General features: G+C 40.7%; 1 protein-coding gene across 3 annotated transcripts in view; it reads right to left on the bottom strand.

The window, feature by feature from the left end:
• RIN2 (Ras and Rab interactor 2) overlaps positions 1–20,695 on the bottom strand; it is a 181,241-nt gene that overhangs the window by 20,016 nt on the left and 140,530 nt on the right. For all 3 annotated transcript variants that reach the window (XM_056567631.1, XM_056567632.1, XM_056567633.1), the window contains one exon: positions 12,201–12,292. In XM_056567631.1, the coding sequence (XP_056423606.1) occupies positions 12,201–12,292 (92 nt within the window). The remainder of the gene's footprint in view (positions 1–12,200; positions 12,293–20,695) is intronic.

Genomic DNA, 20,695 nt, shown 5'->3' with positions numbered 1-20,695 from the left:
ACCACAAGACAGTGATACCACAAGACAGTGATACCACAAGACAGTGATACAAAAAGACAGTGATACAAAAAGACAGTGATACAAAAAGACAGTGATACAACAAGATGATACAAGACAGTTGTCATGTCTGTCCTGGTCTGTCTTCAGACACAGCTATTGGATTGCTGTGTGTGAACAGTTTTATGTTTCCTGGTCAGGGAATAGTTAATGTCTCTGGCCTTTTCAGCCTCAGCCTCTGTTAGCCAATAGCCTTTAGGGCGTGTCTATTTATAGCCAGCCCAGCCTAACCTCAGTGCTGGTTATTGACTTCATTACATCCTCACTTAATTTACTGATGGACTGCCTGATGTCTAGCTGCTAACATGCTGGCTATCCTGCTAATGGAGGCTGGGTGAAACACTCTGGGGGATATTTATCAAAGGATTTAGACTGGTTTTTCCTGTCGCAGTGTAAATATGTGCGACTTTTCTGCGACTTTTGCTCTAGAGGATTTTTAGAACATGATGCATGCTAGTCTATTTTAGACTGAAATGCATTGAAAAATTGTCCGGGCATGCTGGGAGTTGTAGTTTTGCAACAGCTGGAGGCACACTAGTTAGGAAACACTGATCTTGTGGAATCTACAACAAAACTACAAACCACAAAGCTTTACATCGACACAAAAATACTAGCACACTCCTAAGTCAGTGAATTAAGTCAGGATCTAAGTAATAATTCATAATACACAATATGCCGGTAATGAAGATATAGCATCAAGGAGAATCCTAGGCTGTTTTTAATAACATCATTTTATATTTTCACATCAATATATCAATATACTTGTATCAATATATCTTGCACTCAAATGTATACATTTTCTGTCTGCCTTAGCCAGTTAAAAAGGACGTGGAACCCTAAATAACCACACAGTGATACAACAAGATAATGATACATGATGGTGATACAACAAGATAATGATACAAGACTGTGATACAACAAGACGGTGATACAAAAAGACGGTGATACAAAAAGACGGTGATACAAAAAGATGGTGATACAAAAAGACGGTGATACAAAAAGACAGTGATACAAAAAGACAGTGATACAAAAAGACAGTGATACAAAAAGACAGTTATACAACAAGAAGATACAAGACAGTGATACAACAAGATGATACACTACAGTTATACAACAAGACAGTGCTACAACAAGACAGTGCTACAACAAGAAGATACAAGACAGTGATATAACAAGATGATACAAGACAGTGATACAAGACGATACAAAGACATTGATACAAAAAGACAGTGACACAACAAGATGATACACTACAGTTATAAAGCAAGACAATGATACAACAAGAAGATACAACAAGACAGTGATACAAGAAGATGATAGACTACAATTATACAACCAGAGAGTGATACAAGAAGAAGATACAACAAGACAGTGATATACAGTAATACCATGATACAACAAGAAGATACAACAAGACATTGATACAACAAGAAGATACAACAAGACATTGATACAAGACAGTGATACTACAAGAAGATACAACAAGACAGTGATACAACAAGAAGATACAACAAGACATTGATACAAGACAGTAATACAACAAGACAGTGATACTACAAGAAGATACAACAAGACAGTGATACTACAAGAAGATACAACAAGACAGTGATACAACAAGATGATACACTACAGTTATACAACAAGACAGTGATACAACAAGAAGATACAACAAGACAGTGATACAACAAGAAGATACAACAAGACAGTGATACAACAAGAAGATACAACAAGACAGTGATACAACAAGAAGATACAACAAGACAGTGATACAACAAGAAGATACAACAAGACAGTGATACAACAAGAAGATACAACAAGACAGTGATACAACAAGAAGATACAACAAGACAGTGATACACTACAGTTACACAACAAGACAGTGATACCACAAGAAGATACATCAAGGCAGTGATACCACAAGACAGTGATACCACAAGACAGTGATACCACAAGACAGTGATACCACAAGACAGTGATACCACAAGACAGTGATACAAAAAGACAGTGATACAAAAAGACAGTGATACAAAAAGACAGTGATACAACAAGATGATACAAGACAGTTGTCATGTCTGTCCTGGTCTGTCTTCAGACACAGCTATTGGATTGCTGTGTGTGAACAGTTTTATGTTTCCTGGTCAGGGAATAGTTAATGTCTCTGGCCTTTTCAGCCTCAGCCTCTGTTAGCCAATAGCCTTTAGGGCGTGTCTATTTATAGCCAGCCCAGCCTAACCTCAGTGCTGGTTATTGACTTCATTACATCCTCACTTAATTTACTGATGGACTGCCTGATGTCTAGCTGCTAACATGCTGGCTATCCTGCTAATGGAGGCTGGGTGAAACACTCTGGGGGATATTTATCAAAGGATTTAGACTGGTTTTTCCTGTCGCAGTGTAAATATGTGCGACTTTTCTGCGACTTTTGCTCTAGAGGATTTTTAGAACATGATGCATGCTAGTCTATTTTAGACTGAAATGCATTGAAAAATTGAATTTATCAAAAGCGACTTTTCAGCGACAAGTCGCATCGGCTGAAAGTACGCCGAAATGTCAGACCATGTTGGAGCAGGTTTAAATATAGACTAAAGCATAGTTCATGAAGTCTGTGCACAGAATTTATCATGAGCTGTGCGCCATTTGATAAATTAGGCGCACAATAGACCAGCCAAACACTCTGTAGTTGGGTCTATATTGATGCGGGGCATAGACAACTTTGATAAATATCCCCCTTTGTTTGAGCTTTTAATCTACTATCTCTGTTTTAGCATGCACTTTGTATTTTCTGGTTTTAACCATGTTAGGTGGCATGCTCTTAGTGGATTTTAAGCTGTGTTTGTTTAGTCGGTTTTAGGATTTGTATATCCTTTCTGCTATGTGTCTGTTCACACTGTTTTCTCTTGTATCCGTTTATAGGAAGTTCTGTGTTTCATATTTCTCTTTTCCTACTGGGCCGGCATCCTGAGCACACGGTGGAGTGTGCCGCTGGCCAGTAGTGTATTTGGATTAATTATTAATGGCTACTCCTATAGTGGAGTGGAGCATCCAGTTTGTGTAATCAGTGTGAACAGTGTTCTATAAATATATTCTGGGCATCCCTGTTACCTCCATATGGGACTCCTTGCGTTCTGAGGGAGGTGTTCTGAAGGGTTTGCGATTATTCCAGTCTTGTGTTCAGTGTGAACAGTGTTCTATAAATATATCCTGTGTATCTAGGCATCCCTATTACCTGTCCATGGGGACTTCGTGTCTACTGGAGGTTTTGCATAGGGAATGCGAATATTCCTGATTAGCGATAGATCCCTGTTTCTGGTCCATGGGGACCTTGTGTCTACTGGATGTTCTGGGGGATTATGCTATATTGTTGTCTGTTCCCAAAGTCTGTTGACTTATCCGTTTTCCTGTCTGGTGTTTTGAACTCTATATGTTTATTAGTTTTTTATTCAGATCTCTCGAGTTCTGTACATGAATACTGATCTACACTATATAGTGTCCTCTGTTCACGACCACTGAGTCCTCTGTTCATATCCGCTGATCTATAGTGTCCTCTATTCACGACCACTGAGTCCTCTGTTCATGTCCACTGATCTATAGTGTCCTCTGTTCATGACTGCTGATCCATAGTGTCTCCTGTGCTGCTCACTGATCTGTGTGCTCTGAACTTATACTATTGAGTTCTATGTTCCTGTTATGTTTCTGGTTTGTGACCGACTATTTATTAGTATGTGTTTTTATTAGGCCCCTGCACTTGTCGATCCACCGGTTAGGGTGGATGGGCAAGTAGGCCGGGAGAGCAGTTTTAGGGTCAGTTTAGGGCTCACTCTCCCTGTCCCCTGGTTGTTCCCTGTGATAAGACAAGAAGATACAACAAGACAGTGATACCACAAGACTGTGATACCACAAGACGATGATACCACAAGAAGATACCACAAGACAGTCCTACAACAAGAGTGATACAACAAGAAGATACCAGACAGTTATACAAGACAATAGTGAAATTACAACAGCGCAATTAAGAAAGGAAACAAAATAAAAACTGGATTAATCACACCGCTGTATACTAGGTTATTTGTCATCAATAGGTAATTTGTCATTAATTGTCCCTTATACACATGCACAGTACTGTGAAATGAGTGTGCATATATAAATCAATATGTTATCCAATATACCCCCATTTACCCCAATTCTACAAAAGAAATAATGAATCTCATGACTTGCAATGAAAAAAAACAAAATGCCACAAAAACTGGCCCAAAAAAACAGCAAACGAATGTTTCTGGCCTAATGGTAACTGATTGGTGGGGCACGAACTGCACACTTATACCACATTATCATGTATGCATATGAGGTATGATTTCATTTGATAATAGTATACAACAGTTTGATCAATCACATTTTTTTTTACTTTGGCTTCTCTCTTAATAGTGCTTGTGTTGTAAATACACAGTTTTTTTTTATTTTACTATGTATTATTATTTAGAACAAGTTACTTTTTCTATGCTAATATTGATTGTCTCATTATGTACTATAGTTTTTTTGTAATGCCCTGGAACCTGAAACACGCCTTTAGATTTATTTAGTCTTATGAATAGACCTTTGCTATACAATGTTGGAAGGAATGTGAAGTGATGTGACATTGTGCCCCTAAGGCTATTTCTCTGAAAATCATTGTTGCAAAAAATCCGAAGAAAAACAAGTTTATACCAACCAACATGGGAAATACCCTTGTTTTTCCCACTAAGCTCTATGTATGTATTAACACCAAAAACGAACTAGAAGAAACAAATGTCCGAGTGGAAAAACCAATTCAGGAGGAAGTGACCCAGGAATCTATAGTATGAGACATGAGACCGGTGAGGAGGTGTTTGGATGTGTGCTTTGTTCTGCGGTGCATTACTTGTATACAGGACACCCCCCACCCCAAATAAATAAAATAAAATCACCATAGTCTCTGCATGGCCTTTTTTTGAGCCACAAACACTGCAGCCAGGTGTAAGCTGGAAATCATAGGAAAATATGAAACACCAGATCTACATGCTGTGTTTTGGGGCATTTTTTTCTCTTTAGTGGCATTCTTAGGGTGCGTTCACACGGAGTAACTCTAGAGGAATTTACTCGAGTAATTCCTCTTGAATTCTCCGCTACAAATTAATGCACATCTTCTCTGCCCATTGACTTTAATGTTATTTCTACTGGCCTGTTCACACTGCGGAAATTCTGCTGGCAGAATTCCGACGCTGAATTCCGTTCCGCTTGAAGAAAGAACATGTTCATTCTTCAAGCGGAATCTGCTAGCAGAAATCAATTGAAGTCAATGGTAAAAAAAAAATTCCGCCCGACATAGTTTTCGCACGGAATTCGCGGGCAATCTGCGGGCAATCTGCGCGGAATTTGCGCGGAATTTGCACGGAAATGGCTGAAAAAACCTTCACTTCTTACTTCCCCATGTCCGCGTGCAATTCCGTGCAAATTGCTTGAGAATTTCTCACAAAAATTCCGCCTGTAAATTTTTCAGCGTGAATTACTCTTCATTTACTCCGTGTGAACGCACCCTTATGCTCAGGGCTCGGTTTATAAAATTGTGGCATGCTTTAGATATGACGTTTCTTTCAAGACATTGTGATGTTTTTCCTCCCACAGACTTCTATGGGTGGGAAAGAAAAACGCCAGAAACAAATGGCATGTGTGGCATGTTTTTTGGAGCCCTCCCAGTTCTACAATCATAATCTTTGAGTCACATAATGAATCACATGACTTGTAATGAAAAAAAAAAAATCAGGGGACAAACGGTGGCATTTTTTGGGGTGTTTTTTTCTGGACAAAAACACCAAACAAAGTTTTGTGTGGACCTGACCTAACAAGAACTGATCGGTGGGGCACAGACTTCACATTTATATGACAGTGCCGTGCATGCATATGAGGTACGATTTATGATAAATGACCTAGTATACAGTAGTTTGATAAATCATGTTTTTTACTTTGGTTTCTCTCCTTATTGCGCTGTTTTAAATACGCTATGGTCATATTTTTTATTTTACTATGTTTTTATTTTTATTTAGAACAAGTCAATTTTTCTATGCTTATATTGATTGCCTCATCATGTGATTTTTTTTCCAACGCTCTTGAACCTGAAACACGCCTTTACATTTATTTAGTCCTATGAATAGACCTTTGCTATAAAATGTTTATAGGCCTGTGAAGTGATATAATGGAGAAGGCTTGAGTGTGGGTGCAGGCTTCAAAAGGCGCAGGACACAAGACATCGACAGGTGAGTTAAAAACGGAGGTGGTTTATTCTCCCAACATGCAACGCGTTTCACTGCTACAGCAGCTTCATCAGGCATCATGCTGGCTGCGGACACCTCTTACCATGCGCTCACCATTGTTGTGTATGTGGCTACACAACTTTTCCAGGTGAGCTGCTATCTGTGTGTATACTATCACTCCACAGGTACTTCTTTTAATACACTATGGAGCGCTGTATTCTCTTTATTTTATAGCTGTGAAGTGATGTGACATGGTGCCCCAAAGCCTTCCCCTATGTAACACATCCTACCTACTATGAAAATCATTGTTGCACTACTGACATGGGACGTTTCCTTGTTTTTTTTCCACTAAGCTTTACCCTTCCAGTACTTTTTAGCAGCTGTATGCTACAGAGGAAATTCTTTTCTTTTTGAATCTCATTTTGTCTTGTCCACAGTGCTCTCTGCTGACACCTCTGTCCATGTCAGGAACTGTCCAGAGCAGGAGAGGTTTGCTTTGGGGATTTTCTCCTGCTCTGGACAGTTCCTGATACGGGCATCAGGTGTCAGCACAGAGCACTGTGGACATGACAAAAAAGAAATTCAAAAAGAAAAGAATTTCCTCTGTAGCATACAGCTGCTAAAAAGTACTGGAAGGGTAATTTTTTAATAGAAGTAATTTAAAAATCTGTTTAATTTTCTGGCACCAGTTGATTTAAAAAAATAAAATGTTTTCCACTGGAGTACCCCTTTAAATACGTTACATAGTTAGTATGGTTGCAAAAAGACATACGTCCATCAAGTTCAACCAAGGAATTGAAGGGAGGGTGTATGGTTGGATGAAGGGGATGGGAACCAAATTTTTTGCCACCAACTGAATGGTCCTGCTATTTTGTTAGGCAAACTTACCATTTAAACAAAATGTAAAAGGGCACCAAAGTAATGCAGATTCCTTCTTTCTCCCCTTTTTTAAGAACAGTATCCAGATGGATCTAGAGCCCTAAACAGAACAGTTTTTTTAATCCCACTCCTGCTGGATTTCTGACCATTACCGCCTGCTCCTGTAAGGTGTGTCCTCCACTTCTGTAACATGTATCTGCAATCCCGCCAACTCCTGCAAACATTTTGTGACAGCTGTTAGAGATGGTGTCCCCTTTGCCCTTTTATCACCACCTTGCCCTTTCATCATCCCTTGTGCCATTTCAGTACTCCTTTGTGCCATTTCATTCACCCCCCCCCCCCGCCCCTTCTGCCATTTCATTACCCCTCAGAGCAATTGCATCACCCCCCCCCCCGTCCCTTGTGCCATTTCATTGCTCCATTGTGCCATTTCATCAGCCCAATGTGGCGGGACTGCACAGGATTTTGTGGGATCCGCTGTATGTTTTGTGACTTCCCTCTCCCAGCCCGCAACAACCTCATTACTGCCAGTAGGTTATTTGTTGTATCCCGCGCGATCCCAATCCCTATGGATGGATCCTGTATGGCAGTGACAAAAGGATGCAATAGAACGAGAATACTTATTGCATCCTGTCTTTTTCTGCTGTTACTTTCAACATGATGTGCACAAGGCCTTAAGACACCCAAATTCCTTCACACCACATTTGGGTTATATGGAAGCTGGAATCAACAGGGATTGGGTCCAAATCAAAAAAACAGAATTTATCTTAGAAAATATTCATATATAGAATATCAGCTTTTTGCTATCTAGTATAGAACCGCTATCTAGTATAGAACCGCTATCTAGTATAGAATCGCTATCTAGTATAGTACACGGTGTAAGGTAGTAGTCTTTAATCTGTGGACCATTAGATGTTGCAAAATTGCAACTCCCAGCATGCCCGGACAGCCGTTGGCAATTTTGCAACATCTAATGGTCCACAGTTTGGAGACCATTGGTGCAAAGCCTTATCCACCCTATAAGGGGAATTTATCAAGCAATTTAGACAGCTTTTTTCGTCTAAATTTGTTGCTGGAAAAGTCGCAGGCTGGTCCTGTGACTTTTCCTGCGACATTTCATGTAGACTGTTTAATTTTTATTACCATGAAGTGATCTGATTTAGATAATTTTGTGCAGTGGTCACTAATTTATAACGTGCAACTTTTTTTGGGTGAAAAGTCGCATGTACCAGATTAAGAAGAAATCACAGGGCAATTCAACCCTGCTTTATATCGCTCTATGCGACAATTTTATTAAGGTCTGTGAGACTTTTAATACAACTGTCGCATGGCCCGCCACTGCTCTGTGAAATTTAATCAGAGCAGTTCAGCGGTTATTCATCAATGTCCTTGCGCTATTTGCTAAATTTGGCACACGGCCACCACTTTCCCCCAAACTTTTTTTGTCTAAAGTGAACAAAAAAGCAAGTTCCCATTTGATAAATACCCATCTATGTGCCGCCAGTTGGTGCATCCATACGACACCACATCAGCAATGCTTCTAGAGGAGAATACCTCTCAAATACATAGTGTGGTGAAGAATGCAACATCTGCAGGGTATGACTCTATACAAAGTGGAGGATATATGGGGCCATAACACCCTTGTATTTATTTATTTATATAGCGCCTACAGATTCCGCAGCACTTACAATTATGGGGTACAAACAAAGACAAGTATCAGACACAAAATTACACAATAACTATTCAAACAAGAGGTGTGGGGATATGTTGGGGATGTGTTGGGGATGTGTTGGGGATATGTTGGGGATATGTTGGGGATGTGTTGGGGATGTGTTGGGGATGTGTTGGGGATGTGTTGGGGATGTGTTGGGGATGTGTTGGGGATGTGTTGGGGATGTGTTGGGGATGTGTTGGGGATGTGTTGGGGATGTGTTGGGGATGTGTTGGGGATATGTTGGGGATATGTTGGGGATATGTTGGGGATATGTTGAGGATATGTTGAGGATATGTTGGGGATATATTGAGGATATGTTGGGGCCAATTAGAGACTGTTATAGGCCTGTCTGAAGAGATGTGTTTTTAGGCCACGTTTGAAACTATGGATGCTGTTGTTGAGTCTGAGGGATTGAGGCACAAGCAGTTGATCATTAATCAGATCAATGAGCACAAGCAGTTGATCAATGATCAGATCAACATTAAATAAAACACATAACTGATGGAATAGGAATTAATATTATAGCTGTAATGCATACATATACATGACCGAGCTCAAGCACAGCTTTTGTTGGGTAACATTTCAGGACATGTGTATTGTTCTCGCAGGGAACAGAAAAAAGTCTTCTGAGGAAGGGGCCGAAGAAAAAGCCGAAAGCACCCCCCCTTTCTCCAGCCACTTAAGACATCAGAGCATCAGCTGCTCAGCTTCTCCCTGTGCCTGTAAACACACAGCTGTATGCGTGTGGATTGCAAAACTTGGAATTCAGCATAGTCCGTGGTCAGAAAAATGACTTGCTCTGTGCTTTTAAAGATTAGGACAATGAGTAACAGGAAACTCTGCTAGGAAAGCTTCCATATGTCTGGCCTACTTGCAGGAGGCCCAAGACTGATCTAGAAGAGCACGAAGGACGAGGGCGCTCAAATGTTTATCACACGCGGGCCAAGTAGGTTGACAGAAAATCTGTTTTTTGTAAGTTTCTAAAGTTAGCTTCAATATGGCAAGAGCCAAAAGCTAATCCACTTGCAAGTATATTAACTGAAAGCCGTGGGGGAAGATTTCCCTAACACATGGGGGTAATCTAGCACAAAAGAGAGTAGACCAAAAATGTAAATTTGGTGGCAACTTTTCATTTGTACTAGATTTGATAAATCTACGTCATGGGGTCAAACTTAGCCAACCAAGGTCGAAGTGATATATTTATTGATATATTTATATTCAAACACACAACTAGCACTCATTGACAAGCTACTCACAGTCCTATTTTAGAATCCTGCAGTACCAGGCATAGCCACACTACTATGTATGGCACTGTACCATGAAACCAATAAGGTTGCACAAAACTTGACATGAAGCTGTAATGGAACAGGGGGTGATCAAGGAGGGGGGGGGGGATAAAATGGCACAGGGGTTGATGGGAGGGAGTAGTGAAGTGACAAAAGGGGAAATCAATGGGGAATGGAATGGTACAGGGGTGATCAGGGGAGGTTATATAGCACAGGTGGGATCAAGGGGGTGATATGGAATAAAGGGAGGAGGATGCAATGGAAAAGGTGGTGATCAGGGGGGAATGAAGTGGCACAGGGGAAGATGAAGGTGATGATGGATCAAGGAGGGTAATGAAATGGCACAGGGAGGTAGCAGCCATATTTATAAGGCTGATACTGGATACTTGTACCACGTTGTTCCTCGTAACAGTATAGTAAAAGTACTATAATTTAGTGAAGCATGGTGTAAACTATATTTATAAACATGTTGTATGTTATGGATTGAATATATATATATATATATATATAGATTTTTTTTATTTTCAAAATTTTATTTTCCAGTTAAAATAAACAATTCTTTTTTTTTCCAGCTTCAGCATTATATCATATTACAATAATACCGGTAATACAATTACATAGATAGGAGTGAATATTTAAGTTTGATATAAATATATATTTTTTTGCTATTTACTGGCCATTAGGTTAATAGAGAGCAAATGTATGAGAATGGTAAGCAAAAGATTTATTCATTGTATTCTAATGCTCAGAATCTGGTGAGACAATTCATATATCTACTGCTGAAATCAGTAAGGAGCCTCTATGATGTTCAAATTTAAGTTCCACGTATTAAGTCCCAGGGTATTGCATGCTGTGCAAAATCTGCTGCTCAGCGGGAAAAACGCTGCATATTCTCAGTCGAGCATTAACACAGGGTGACCTGGTGACAGTGTAGTAGAAAGGAAGGAATGAAATCAGCTCACCTAGTTCTTCCGTGAATCTCCTCTATTCAGGATGCAGTCTCCACCCAAACTCCAGATACACAATTAAAAAGTGATGATCCAGCAAGGAAACTCATTAAAAATGTATAAACTTTATTCCAAAATGTATTAAAAGTCCAAAACAGCATAGACAGTAGGCGCATACAAAATTAATCCAACCTACATGTTTCAGGTGCACCTGAAACATGTAGATTGGATGCATCTTGTATGTTCCAACTGTATATGCTGATTTGGTCTTTTAATAAATTTTTGGAATAAAGTTGATACATTTTTAATGAGCTACCTGACGACAGCCCTGTGCGTGCAGTAAGGTTTGGAGACAGGGACTGTGACGCACGGCCCTGCCTCCAAACCTCACTGCACACACAGGGCTGCAGCAGGGGAAGCCCTGTGTGTATGCTCATCGGAGAATACGCAGCCTACTTCCTGCCGCACAGTGTGAAAAAAGCTTGACTGTCCCTAATAGTGCATTGTTTTAGTTATTTTTCTTTATTAAATTTTATGGCTCAAAGTCTTAACATATATGCCACTTCTGGGACTCCCATCTAAGAAAACTGGGGTCTCCTGACTCTGGTTCCATTAGGCAAGAAATGGGAAGCATGTGAAATGAGATTGTGGACATGAAATGGAGGATATATGAAATAGGGGATAGAAGTGAAATTGGGGATAAAAATGAAATGGGGAGGGGGATATGAAATGGGGGTGTGGACATGAAATGGGGGGATAGAAGTGAAATTGCATATAGAAATTAACTGGGGGGGAAAGTGAAATGGGTGGGTTGACATGATGGGTTGACATGAAATGTGGGTGGACACAAAGTGGAGGGTGGACACATAATTAGAGATTGAAATGGGGGGGTGGACATGAAATGTGGGAGAATGTGAATTAGGGGGTGGACATAAAATGGGGGGATAGAAGCGAAATAAGAGACATTGGACATGAAATAGTGGTATTTAACCATTTGTTTATCTTGCAACACAAGGTCTTGGAATCAGGCACAATTAGCAATAAATTTACTCACCAATCCCCAACTGAGAAATATCTTCAAGTTCAGCATCTGACTTGGCTGTGGCTATGGCGTGAGGCAACTTCAAGGTGAAGGGAAGGACATCTCTGTTGGTGAAGATAAATGAATGTAGTATTTTTAGTCATTTTGATCTCTTCCTTTTAAACAGCAAATTTCTAAGAATCCCATCACATCTGGTGAAATCTTTCTACGCTTTCCTACCTGGAGGATTATTAATGCTGTCGCTGCAGAGAGTCTGTTTGTAAGAGAGCCAGAGCATATCCCAACACGACATTAGCATACCTATAATTAAAGTGGGTGCAACTGCACTCAGATGAAAGAGATGGGCCAAATAGTTGGCAATTCACAGTACACGTGCAACCAATGCTATGACATGCATAGACCCAGCAGAGGCCAAAGCAGGAGTATCAAAGAATCATCTTGCTTAAAACTTGACTTTCCAAATTAAAAATTAAACAAAAAAGTTTAACCCGCTAAAAATAATGAATTATGACCAGATCAAGTTTCAGTGTGAACATAACCAAGTCTCTATATTCTAAAGAAGCCACTAAAAACATGGTAACAGGACAGCACTAAGTGTCAAAATGCACCACACAGTAAACACTGTATATCACCAAAGGTCTCTCTATGGAAACAATATACAGTCACGGACGTAAATGTTGGCACCCCTGAAATTTTTCTAGAAAATGAAGTATTTCTCACAGAAAAGGATTGCAGTAACACATGTTTTGCTATACACACGTTTATTCCCTTTGTGTGTATTGGAACCAAACCAAAAAAGGGAGGAAAAAAAGCAATTTGGACATAATGTCACACCAAACTCCAAAAATTGTCTGGACAAAATTATTGGCACCCTTTCAAAATTGTGGAAAAATAAGATTGTTTCAAGCATGTGATGCTCCTTTAAACTCACCTGGGGCAAGTAACAGATGTGGGCAATATAAAAGTCACACCTGAAAGCAGATAAAAAGGAGAGAAGTTCACTTAGTCTTTGCATTGTGTGTCTGTGTGTGCCACATTAAGCATGGCCAACAGAAAGAGGAGAAGATAACGGTTTGAGGACTTGAGAACCAAAATTGTGGAAAAATATGAACAATCTCAAGGTTACAAGTCCATCTCCAGAGATCTAGATTTGCCTTTGTCCACAGTGCGCAACATTATCAAGAAGCTTGCAACCCATGACACTGTAGCTAATCTCCCTGGGCGTGGACAGAAGAGAAACATTGATGAAAGGTGTCAACGCAGGATAGTCCGGATGGTGGATAAGCACCCCCAAACAAGTTCCAAAGATATTCAAGCTGTCCTGCAGGCTCAGGGAGCATCAGTGTCAGCGCGAACTATCTTTCGACATTTAAATGAAATGAAACACTATGGCAGGAGACCCAGGAGGACCCCACTGCTGACACAGAGACATAAAAAAGAAAGACTACATTTTGCCAAAATGAACTTGAGTAAGCCAAAATCCTTCTGGGAAAATATCTTGTGGACAGATGAGACCAAGAGAGAGCTTTTTGGTAAAGCACATCATTCTACTGTTTACCGAAAACGGAATGAGGCCTACAAAGAAAAGAACACAGTACCTACAGTGAAATATGGTGGAGGTTCAATGATGTTTTGGGGTTGTTTTGCTGCCTCTGGCACTGGGTGCCTTGAATGTGTGCATGGCATCATGAAATCTGAGAATTACCAACGGATTTTGGGTCGCACTGTACAGCCCAGCGTCATAAAGCTGGGTTTGCGTCCGAGATCTTGGGTCTTCCAGCAGGACAATGACCCCAAACATACATCAAAAAGCCCCCAGAAATGGATGGCAACAAAGCCCTGGAGAGTTCTGAAGTGGCAGCAATGAGTCTAGATCTAAATCCCATTGAACACCTGAGGAGAGATCTTAAAATTGCTGTTGGGAAAAGGCACCCTTCCAATAAGAGAGACCTGGAGCAGTTTGCAAAGGAAGAGTGGTCCAACACTCCGGCTGAGAGGTGTAAGATGCTTATTGATAGTTATAGGAAGCCACTGATTTCAGTTATTTTTTCCAAAGGGTGTGCAACCAAATATTAAGCTAAGGGTGCCAATAATTTTGTCCAGCCCATTTTTGGAGTTTGGTGTCACATTATGTCCAATTTGCTTTTTTTCCTCCCTATTTTGGTTTAGTTCCACTACACACAAAGGGAATAAACTTGTGTATAGTAAAACATGTGTTACTGCAATCCTTATCTATGAGAAATACTTCATTTTCTTGAAAAATTTCAGGGATGCCAACATTTACGGCCATGACTGTATATCCCAACTGGATGATAAACCAATACTCCAAACCGTGCAAATTTATCACCCTGTTATGAAATGTTATTGGATCTCAATGAATTTCACCTACCAACAAATGGGATAATCAGGAGACTAAGAATGACCATCCCAACCAGACATATGAGAAACAACAAGGTCACAGATATAGTAAATAAGAAAAACGTAACCGCAAAGGTATAGACCGATACTCAAAAACTCAAAACAATTGCAAATGAGAATGATAAATAAATGGCACGTCTGTATAACCCTAGTCAGGTACAAAGAAACATGCAGTCACAATAGTATATACAGACACTAGAGGGTTGTGGAATAGATTGAATACTGAGACCCACTTAGGGTCATTCACTTAGGGAGTTGTAATCAGATCCACACTTTGTATGCAACAATACTGACATATGTAGCCACTAAGCAATTGCAATAGATGCAGAAGCATCCAGACCTACTTAAGGCCACTCACGTAACCTTTGAACCATGGAAAGAAGGTGATTACTGAGCTGATTGGTGATTACTGAGCAATCTGATTGGTTGCTATGGGCAACTCAGCAACTTTTCTTCTGGACCGGTTTTGATAAATCTCCCTCAATGTGATTATAGCTATGCTTACCAGGAATGTAGGCCCAGCCTTGGGTGTGTGTGAGAGTGACTAGTATCATTCTCCATCCATTTCCGTAAATAAGATAAAAAACAAACAGCTAAATAGTTGGGCCTTGCAGTTTTAGTGTACTGCATACTGTCCTATACTGTCATAGTACCTAACGGCCACTGAATAAAACGTGTCTAACAGTGCTGCTATACAATATCAAGATGTAGTGCAAAAGTACTCAGACTATTTGAAACGGTATCCGGCTAGTGCCACAAAGCAACCCTTAAGTGGGCACAGTGCCATGCATTGTGCAAAGTTCATTATCAGGGCACCATACAAATACAGTGGTCCCTCATGTTACATTATTAATTGGTTCCAGGACGACCATTGTATGTTGAAACCATTGTATGTTGAGACCAGAACTCTATGGAAACCTTGTAATTGCTTCAAAAGCCACCCAAAATGTCATCCAAAAATAAGAAAAAAGTGAGGATTAAAGAAAAATAAGTAGATAACTAATATAGATAAAGCAATTCCTTATATATAAAAGTAAGAAAGATCTGCTGGAAGCTGTAATCACTATGTCAGTGTTTCCATGCCCTGTCCGGGCATGCTGGGAGTTGTAATTTTGCAACAACTGGGGGCCCCCTGCTTAAGAAACACTGGTCTATGTAGAGGACAGGAGCTTCTTCGGGGTCCTGTACAGTACAGGCAATGTCCTAAAAAAGTAAGATGGAGTCACCCTTACCTGGTGTCCAAAGAAGCAACTAACCCTGGCACAGGTAAAGTGTACAGAACATGTAATACCTCCCATTACTGTAGGGGGCGCTACCAGACACCAGTCAGTGCATACACTGCAGGAATACAGGGGTTTTACCAGTAAATTGCCCATTCTGATTGGTCAGTTCTTCCGGCCATTGACATATTTCGCAGATCTGGACTGTCTGTACATTGTATGTTGAGTCTGGTTTCAACTTACAATAGTCCAGAAAAGACCATTGTATGTTGAAACTATTGTATCTTGAGGCCATTGTAAGTTGAGGGATCACTATAGTGTTAAACAATTTCTACATACTGCCAAACTGAGCATATACTATCAAAGAGTTGCCAAGTCATCAAAGTGAACCATCCAGTTCCATTCCCTGCTTCTGAACGGAATCTGCGATAGAGGTCCTGAACTGCCTCTACTTAAAATGACATCAATGCTGCAGAGTCCCAACTGAATAATGAATGGAGAAAAACTACAAGTCAGTGACTAACATGACATACAGCAGGGGCAGTCTTAATAACCCCTTCTGAGAACTGCTTCTTTAATAAACCCATTATGGTGACTGCTTCAAAAATACAGTACACAAAAATCATGGTATGGTTGCAGATTTCTGCCCCGTATGGATATGTTTACACAGGCAGTTTACCTGCAAGTTTCCTGCAGATGAATTTCCACAGTGGAAAATCTGCAGCAGACTGTTGCAAGTTTTCAGCTGCAGATTTTACTGCAGAAAATCTGCAGTGGGAAACTTGAACCTGCATTGGGAAACATGAGGATGACCTGCCTGTGTGAATGTACCCTAACGGTAGGGTCACACGACACAGATCCACAGGGTATTTTATGCTGCGGATCTGCCGGTGACCCGACCTTTAGTGTGCCTCCAGCTGTTCCCCCTGCTTGCAGCGTCAATCTGCCGCTCCGAGCGGTCACACGTGGCTTGCGAGTAGGCGTCAGCACTCACAGACTACTCACAGACATTGCGGCGTGGCAGTGATTTCTGAGTACACTGCGCATGCGTGTGGGGACTCACACAGCGATTAACCCTAAATGACTGCTCAGAGTGGCAAACTACTGCTGTGAGCGGGGGGGGGGGAACAGCTGGAGGCACACTAAGGATCTGGTCACCGGCAGATCCACAGCGTAAAATATGTTGCGGATCAGTGTCATGTGGCCATACCCTAAAGAGTTTTCACCAATCTTTGATTCTCCAGCTGTTGCAAAACTAAAGCTCCCATTTTGCCCTGGCTGTTAGGTCTCAATGGGAATTGTAGCTTTGCAACAGCTGGAGACCTGAAGTTTGGGGAGATTTATCAAAACCTGTGCAGAGGAAACTTGCCCAGTTGCACATAGCAGCCAATCAGATCGCTTCTTTCATTAAAAAAAATAAAAAAATAAAAAAAGGCCTGTGAAAAATGAAAGAAGAGATCTGATGGTTACTATGGGAAACTGGGCAAGGTTCCTCTTCACAGGTTTTGATAAATCTCTCCCAATGTCTTAGAGCATATTCAGATTTTTAGAAATATTATATTATTTAGAATGTTTTTAAAGGGATAGTACAGTACATTACACACATGAGATACACACATGAGATACAGTGATCCCTCAACTTACAATGGCCTCAACATACAATAGTTTCAACATACAATGGTCTTTTCTGGACCATTGTAACTTGAAACCAGACTCAACATACAATGCTACAGACAGTGAAACGAGTCAATGGCTGGAAGAACCGACCAATCAGAATGGGCATTTCATTGGTAAAAACCCCTGCATTCCTAAAGTGTATGCGCTGACTGGTAGCGCCCCCTACAGTACAGGGAGGTATTACATGTTCTGTACTCTTTACCTGTGCCAGGGTTACCTGCTCCTTTGGACACCAGGTAAGGGCGGCTTCATTTTACTATTTTTAGTACATTGCGTGTTCTGTACAGGACCCTGAAGAAGCTTCTGTCCTCTCCTTAGACCAGTGTTGGTAAAACCCCTGCATTCCTAAAGTGTATGCGCTGACTGGTGTCTGGTAGCGCCCCCTACAGTACAGGGAGGTATTACATGTTCTGTACACTTTACCTGGGCCAGGGTTAGCTGCTCCTTTGGACACCAGGTGAGGGCGGCTTCATTCTACTATTTTTAGTACATTGTGTGTTCTGCACAGGACCCTGAAGAAGCTTCTGTCCTCTCCTTAGCCCAGTGTTTCCCAAAGAGGGTGCCTCCAGATGTTGCAAAACTACAACTCCCAGCATGCCTTCGGCTGTCCGGGCATGCTGGGAGTTGTAGTTTTGCAACAGCTGGAGGCACCCTCTTTGGGAATCACTGAAATAGACCGTGATTTACAGCTCCCAGCAGATCTTTCTTACATTTATATGTAAGGATTTGTTTTATCTATATTAGTTATCTACTTATTTTTCTTTAATCCTCACTTTTTCCTATTTTTGGATGACATTTTGGTGGCTTCAGAACCAATTACCAGGTTTCCATAGAGTTCTGGTCTCAACATACAATGGTTTCAACATACAATGGTCGTCCCAGAAACAATTAATATTGTAACTTGAGGGAAGACTGTATTCCCTGTATAATGCAGCTTACTAAAACAAACGGAACATAGTAGTTCCCTGCACTAAATAATGATGTGCAGTAATAAGTTTACATGCTCTTTATCCTTGAGGTATGTCGTCCCATATAAACTTCAGTAGATCTTTCATGGTTGAATGAAGTCATTTCCTTTGGTAAAGGACAAGTAAGACAGGGCGAGCGCTGCATGCCACTAGATCCAAAAGCCTTTTTATTTCTATAGTATCAAGCTCTATGTCTAATCACAGTATGAAACAAAGGGTTATTTGAGGTTACTCAGAATGTACAGTCCAAAAACATCATTGTATATAGGAGCCTGGAAAAAGTCCAACAGCCTGAAAGAAATGTGCATGAATGAGATTCTGAGGTGGGCTTTATGCCAAGCAACCTGATATGGTTCTGTATGTTGTATCACTACTAGCATGATGCATTAGGTGACAAGTACTTTGACATTTACTGACATTTAAATTACAGTCATGATTTTTAATCTGTATTTAGGTTTATTGTTAAAGGGTAACTTTCATCAAAAAAAAACTTTTGATATATTATAGATTAATGTATGCAGAATAACTTTCCAATAGCATGTTATTAAAAAATATGCTTCTTTCTATTTCATTTTCCACTTTGAAAAATGACCACTAGAGGTCTCCCTACCAGTCCTTTTTTTTTAATAGATTTCAGACTCATGTTGGAGTCCTAAATCTCAGACTGCAGCCGGGACACAGACAAACTCAGCACTGCTCCCTGTCAGGGAGTTTGTCTGTGTCCCGGCTGCAGTCTGAGATTTAGGACTCCAGCATGAGTCTGAAATCTATAAAAAAGGACTGGTAGGGAGACCTCTAGTGGTTATTTTTTCAAAGTGGAAAATGAAATAGAAAGAAGCATATTTTTTAATAACATGCTATTGGAAAGTTATTCTGCATACATTAATCTATAATATATCAAAAGTTTTTTTGATGAAAGGTACCCTTTAATGGTATTGTTCCTAGTGCTGAACTATATTAGCAATCATAGCATGCCAACAGGGCAGGCTATAGGGAGAACACAAGGGGTAAGTGCCCTGGAGCTTCCCAATAGGGTAACTAGAGGGCCACCCTGATCTATCTATCTATCTATCTATCATCCTTTAGTTAAAAACCTCCCCCTTCTTCTCTTAAAGGGGTACTCCGCCCCTAGACATCTTACCCCCAATCCAAGGGATAGGAGATAAGATGTCTAATGGCGGGTGTCCCGCCGCTGGGAACCCCCGCAATCTCTCCTGCAGCACCCCTGTCATCTGGTGCACGGATCGAGCTGACGTCACGGCCCCACCCCCTCGTGACTTCACACCCTGCCCACTTAATGTATGTCTATGGGTGGGGGCACGCCCCCTCCCATAGACTTGCATTAAGGGTGCGGGCCGTGACGTCACAATCCTCCGGCCCCTGCACTGCCAGTCATCAGGCACAGAGCTCACTCCGTGCACCAGATGACAGGGGTGTTGCCGGAGAGATAGCTGGGGTTCCCAGCGCGGGACCCCCACGATCAGACATCTTATCCCCTATCCTTCGCATAGGGGATAAGATGTCTAGGGCTGGAGTACCCCTTTAATCTGTCTGCCTCACATAGGAGATGTGTGTGCTCCTGTATGTACCATAAATGTGTGAGAAATGTATGCACATGAGTGCATATGTGTCACCGTTTGTATGTGTATATACTGTATTGCAGAAAATAGATGGGGAGCTGTATACTATGGGGGACATGTATCAAAGATTTTACCCCTTCTTTTTTGTGTTTACATATTTGCGCAAAATTTAGCGCAAGCTATTTTTTTGCGTCTTTTTTTGCAGGGGTAAACTGCTTCTACCATACACAAATATTGATACATGTCCCCCTATAAGTGTATATTTGTATAATTAACTGGGCTGAGGTACTGAGATGCACCTTACCCGTACTGCCAAAAAGCTACTAGAGAAAAATTGGAAAATTCAGACCTCTAGGCACACGATTAGAGATGTGGCTGGTATCAAAATATATTATACTTTATTAAGTAATTTAAAATAGGATCAGGTCTCTGAACAGAGCCCTTGCTACAGGTACAGTGGTTGGTATAATGTTATGTTAAAAGCTGTTTATCATAATATGGCATAAATAATAGTTTTAAAATAGTGGTTACCAGTCTTGACCAGGATAATATATGTAATAAAGAAATTAAAATAAATAGTTGCAGCGCTGGAAATATAAAGTTTGTGGATGACCCAGTTATAGTCTGTTATAGTCTATTGTATT

Source organism: Hyla sarda, chromosome 3 (genome assembly GCF_029499605.1).
Source record: "Hyla sarda isolate aHylSar1 chromosome 3, aHylSar1.hap1, whole genome shotgun sequence".
Taxonomy (NCBI): domain Eukaryota; kingdom Metazoa; phylum Chordata; class Amphibia; order Anura; family Hylidae; genus Hyla; species Hyla sarda.
This window is presented reverse-complemented; position numbering and strand designations above follow the sequence as displayed.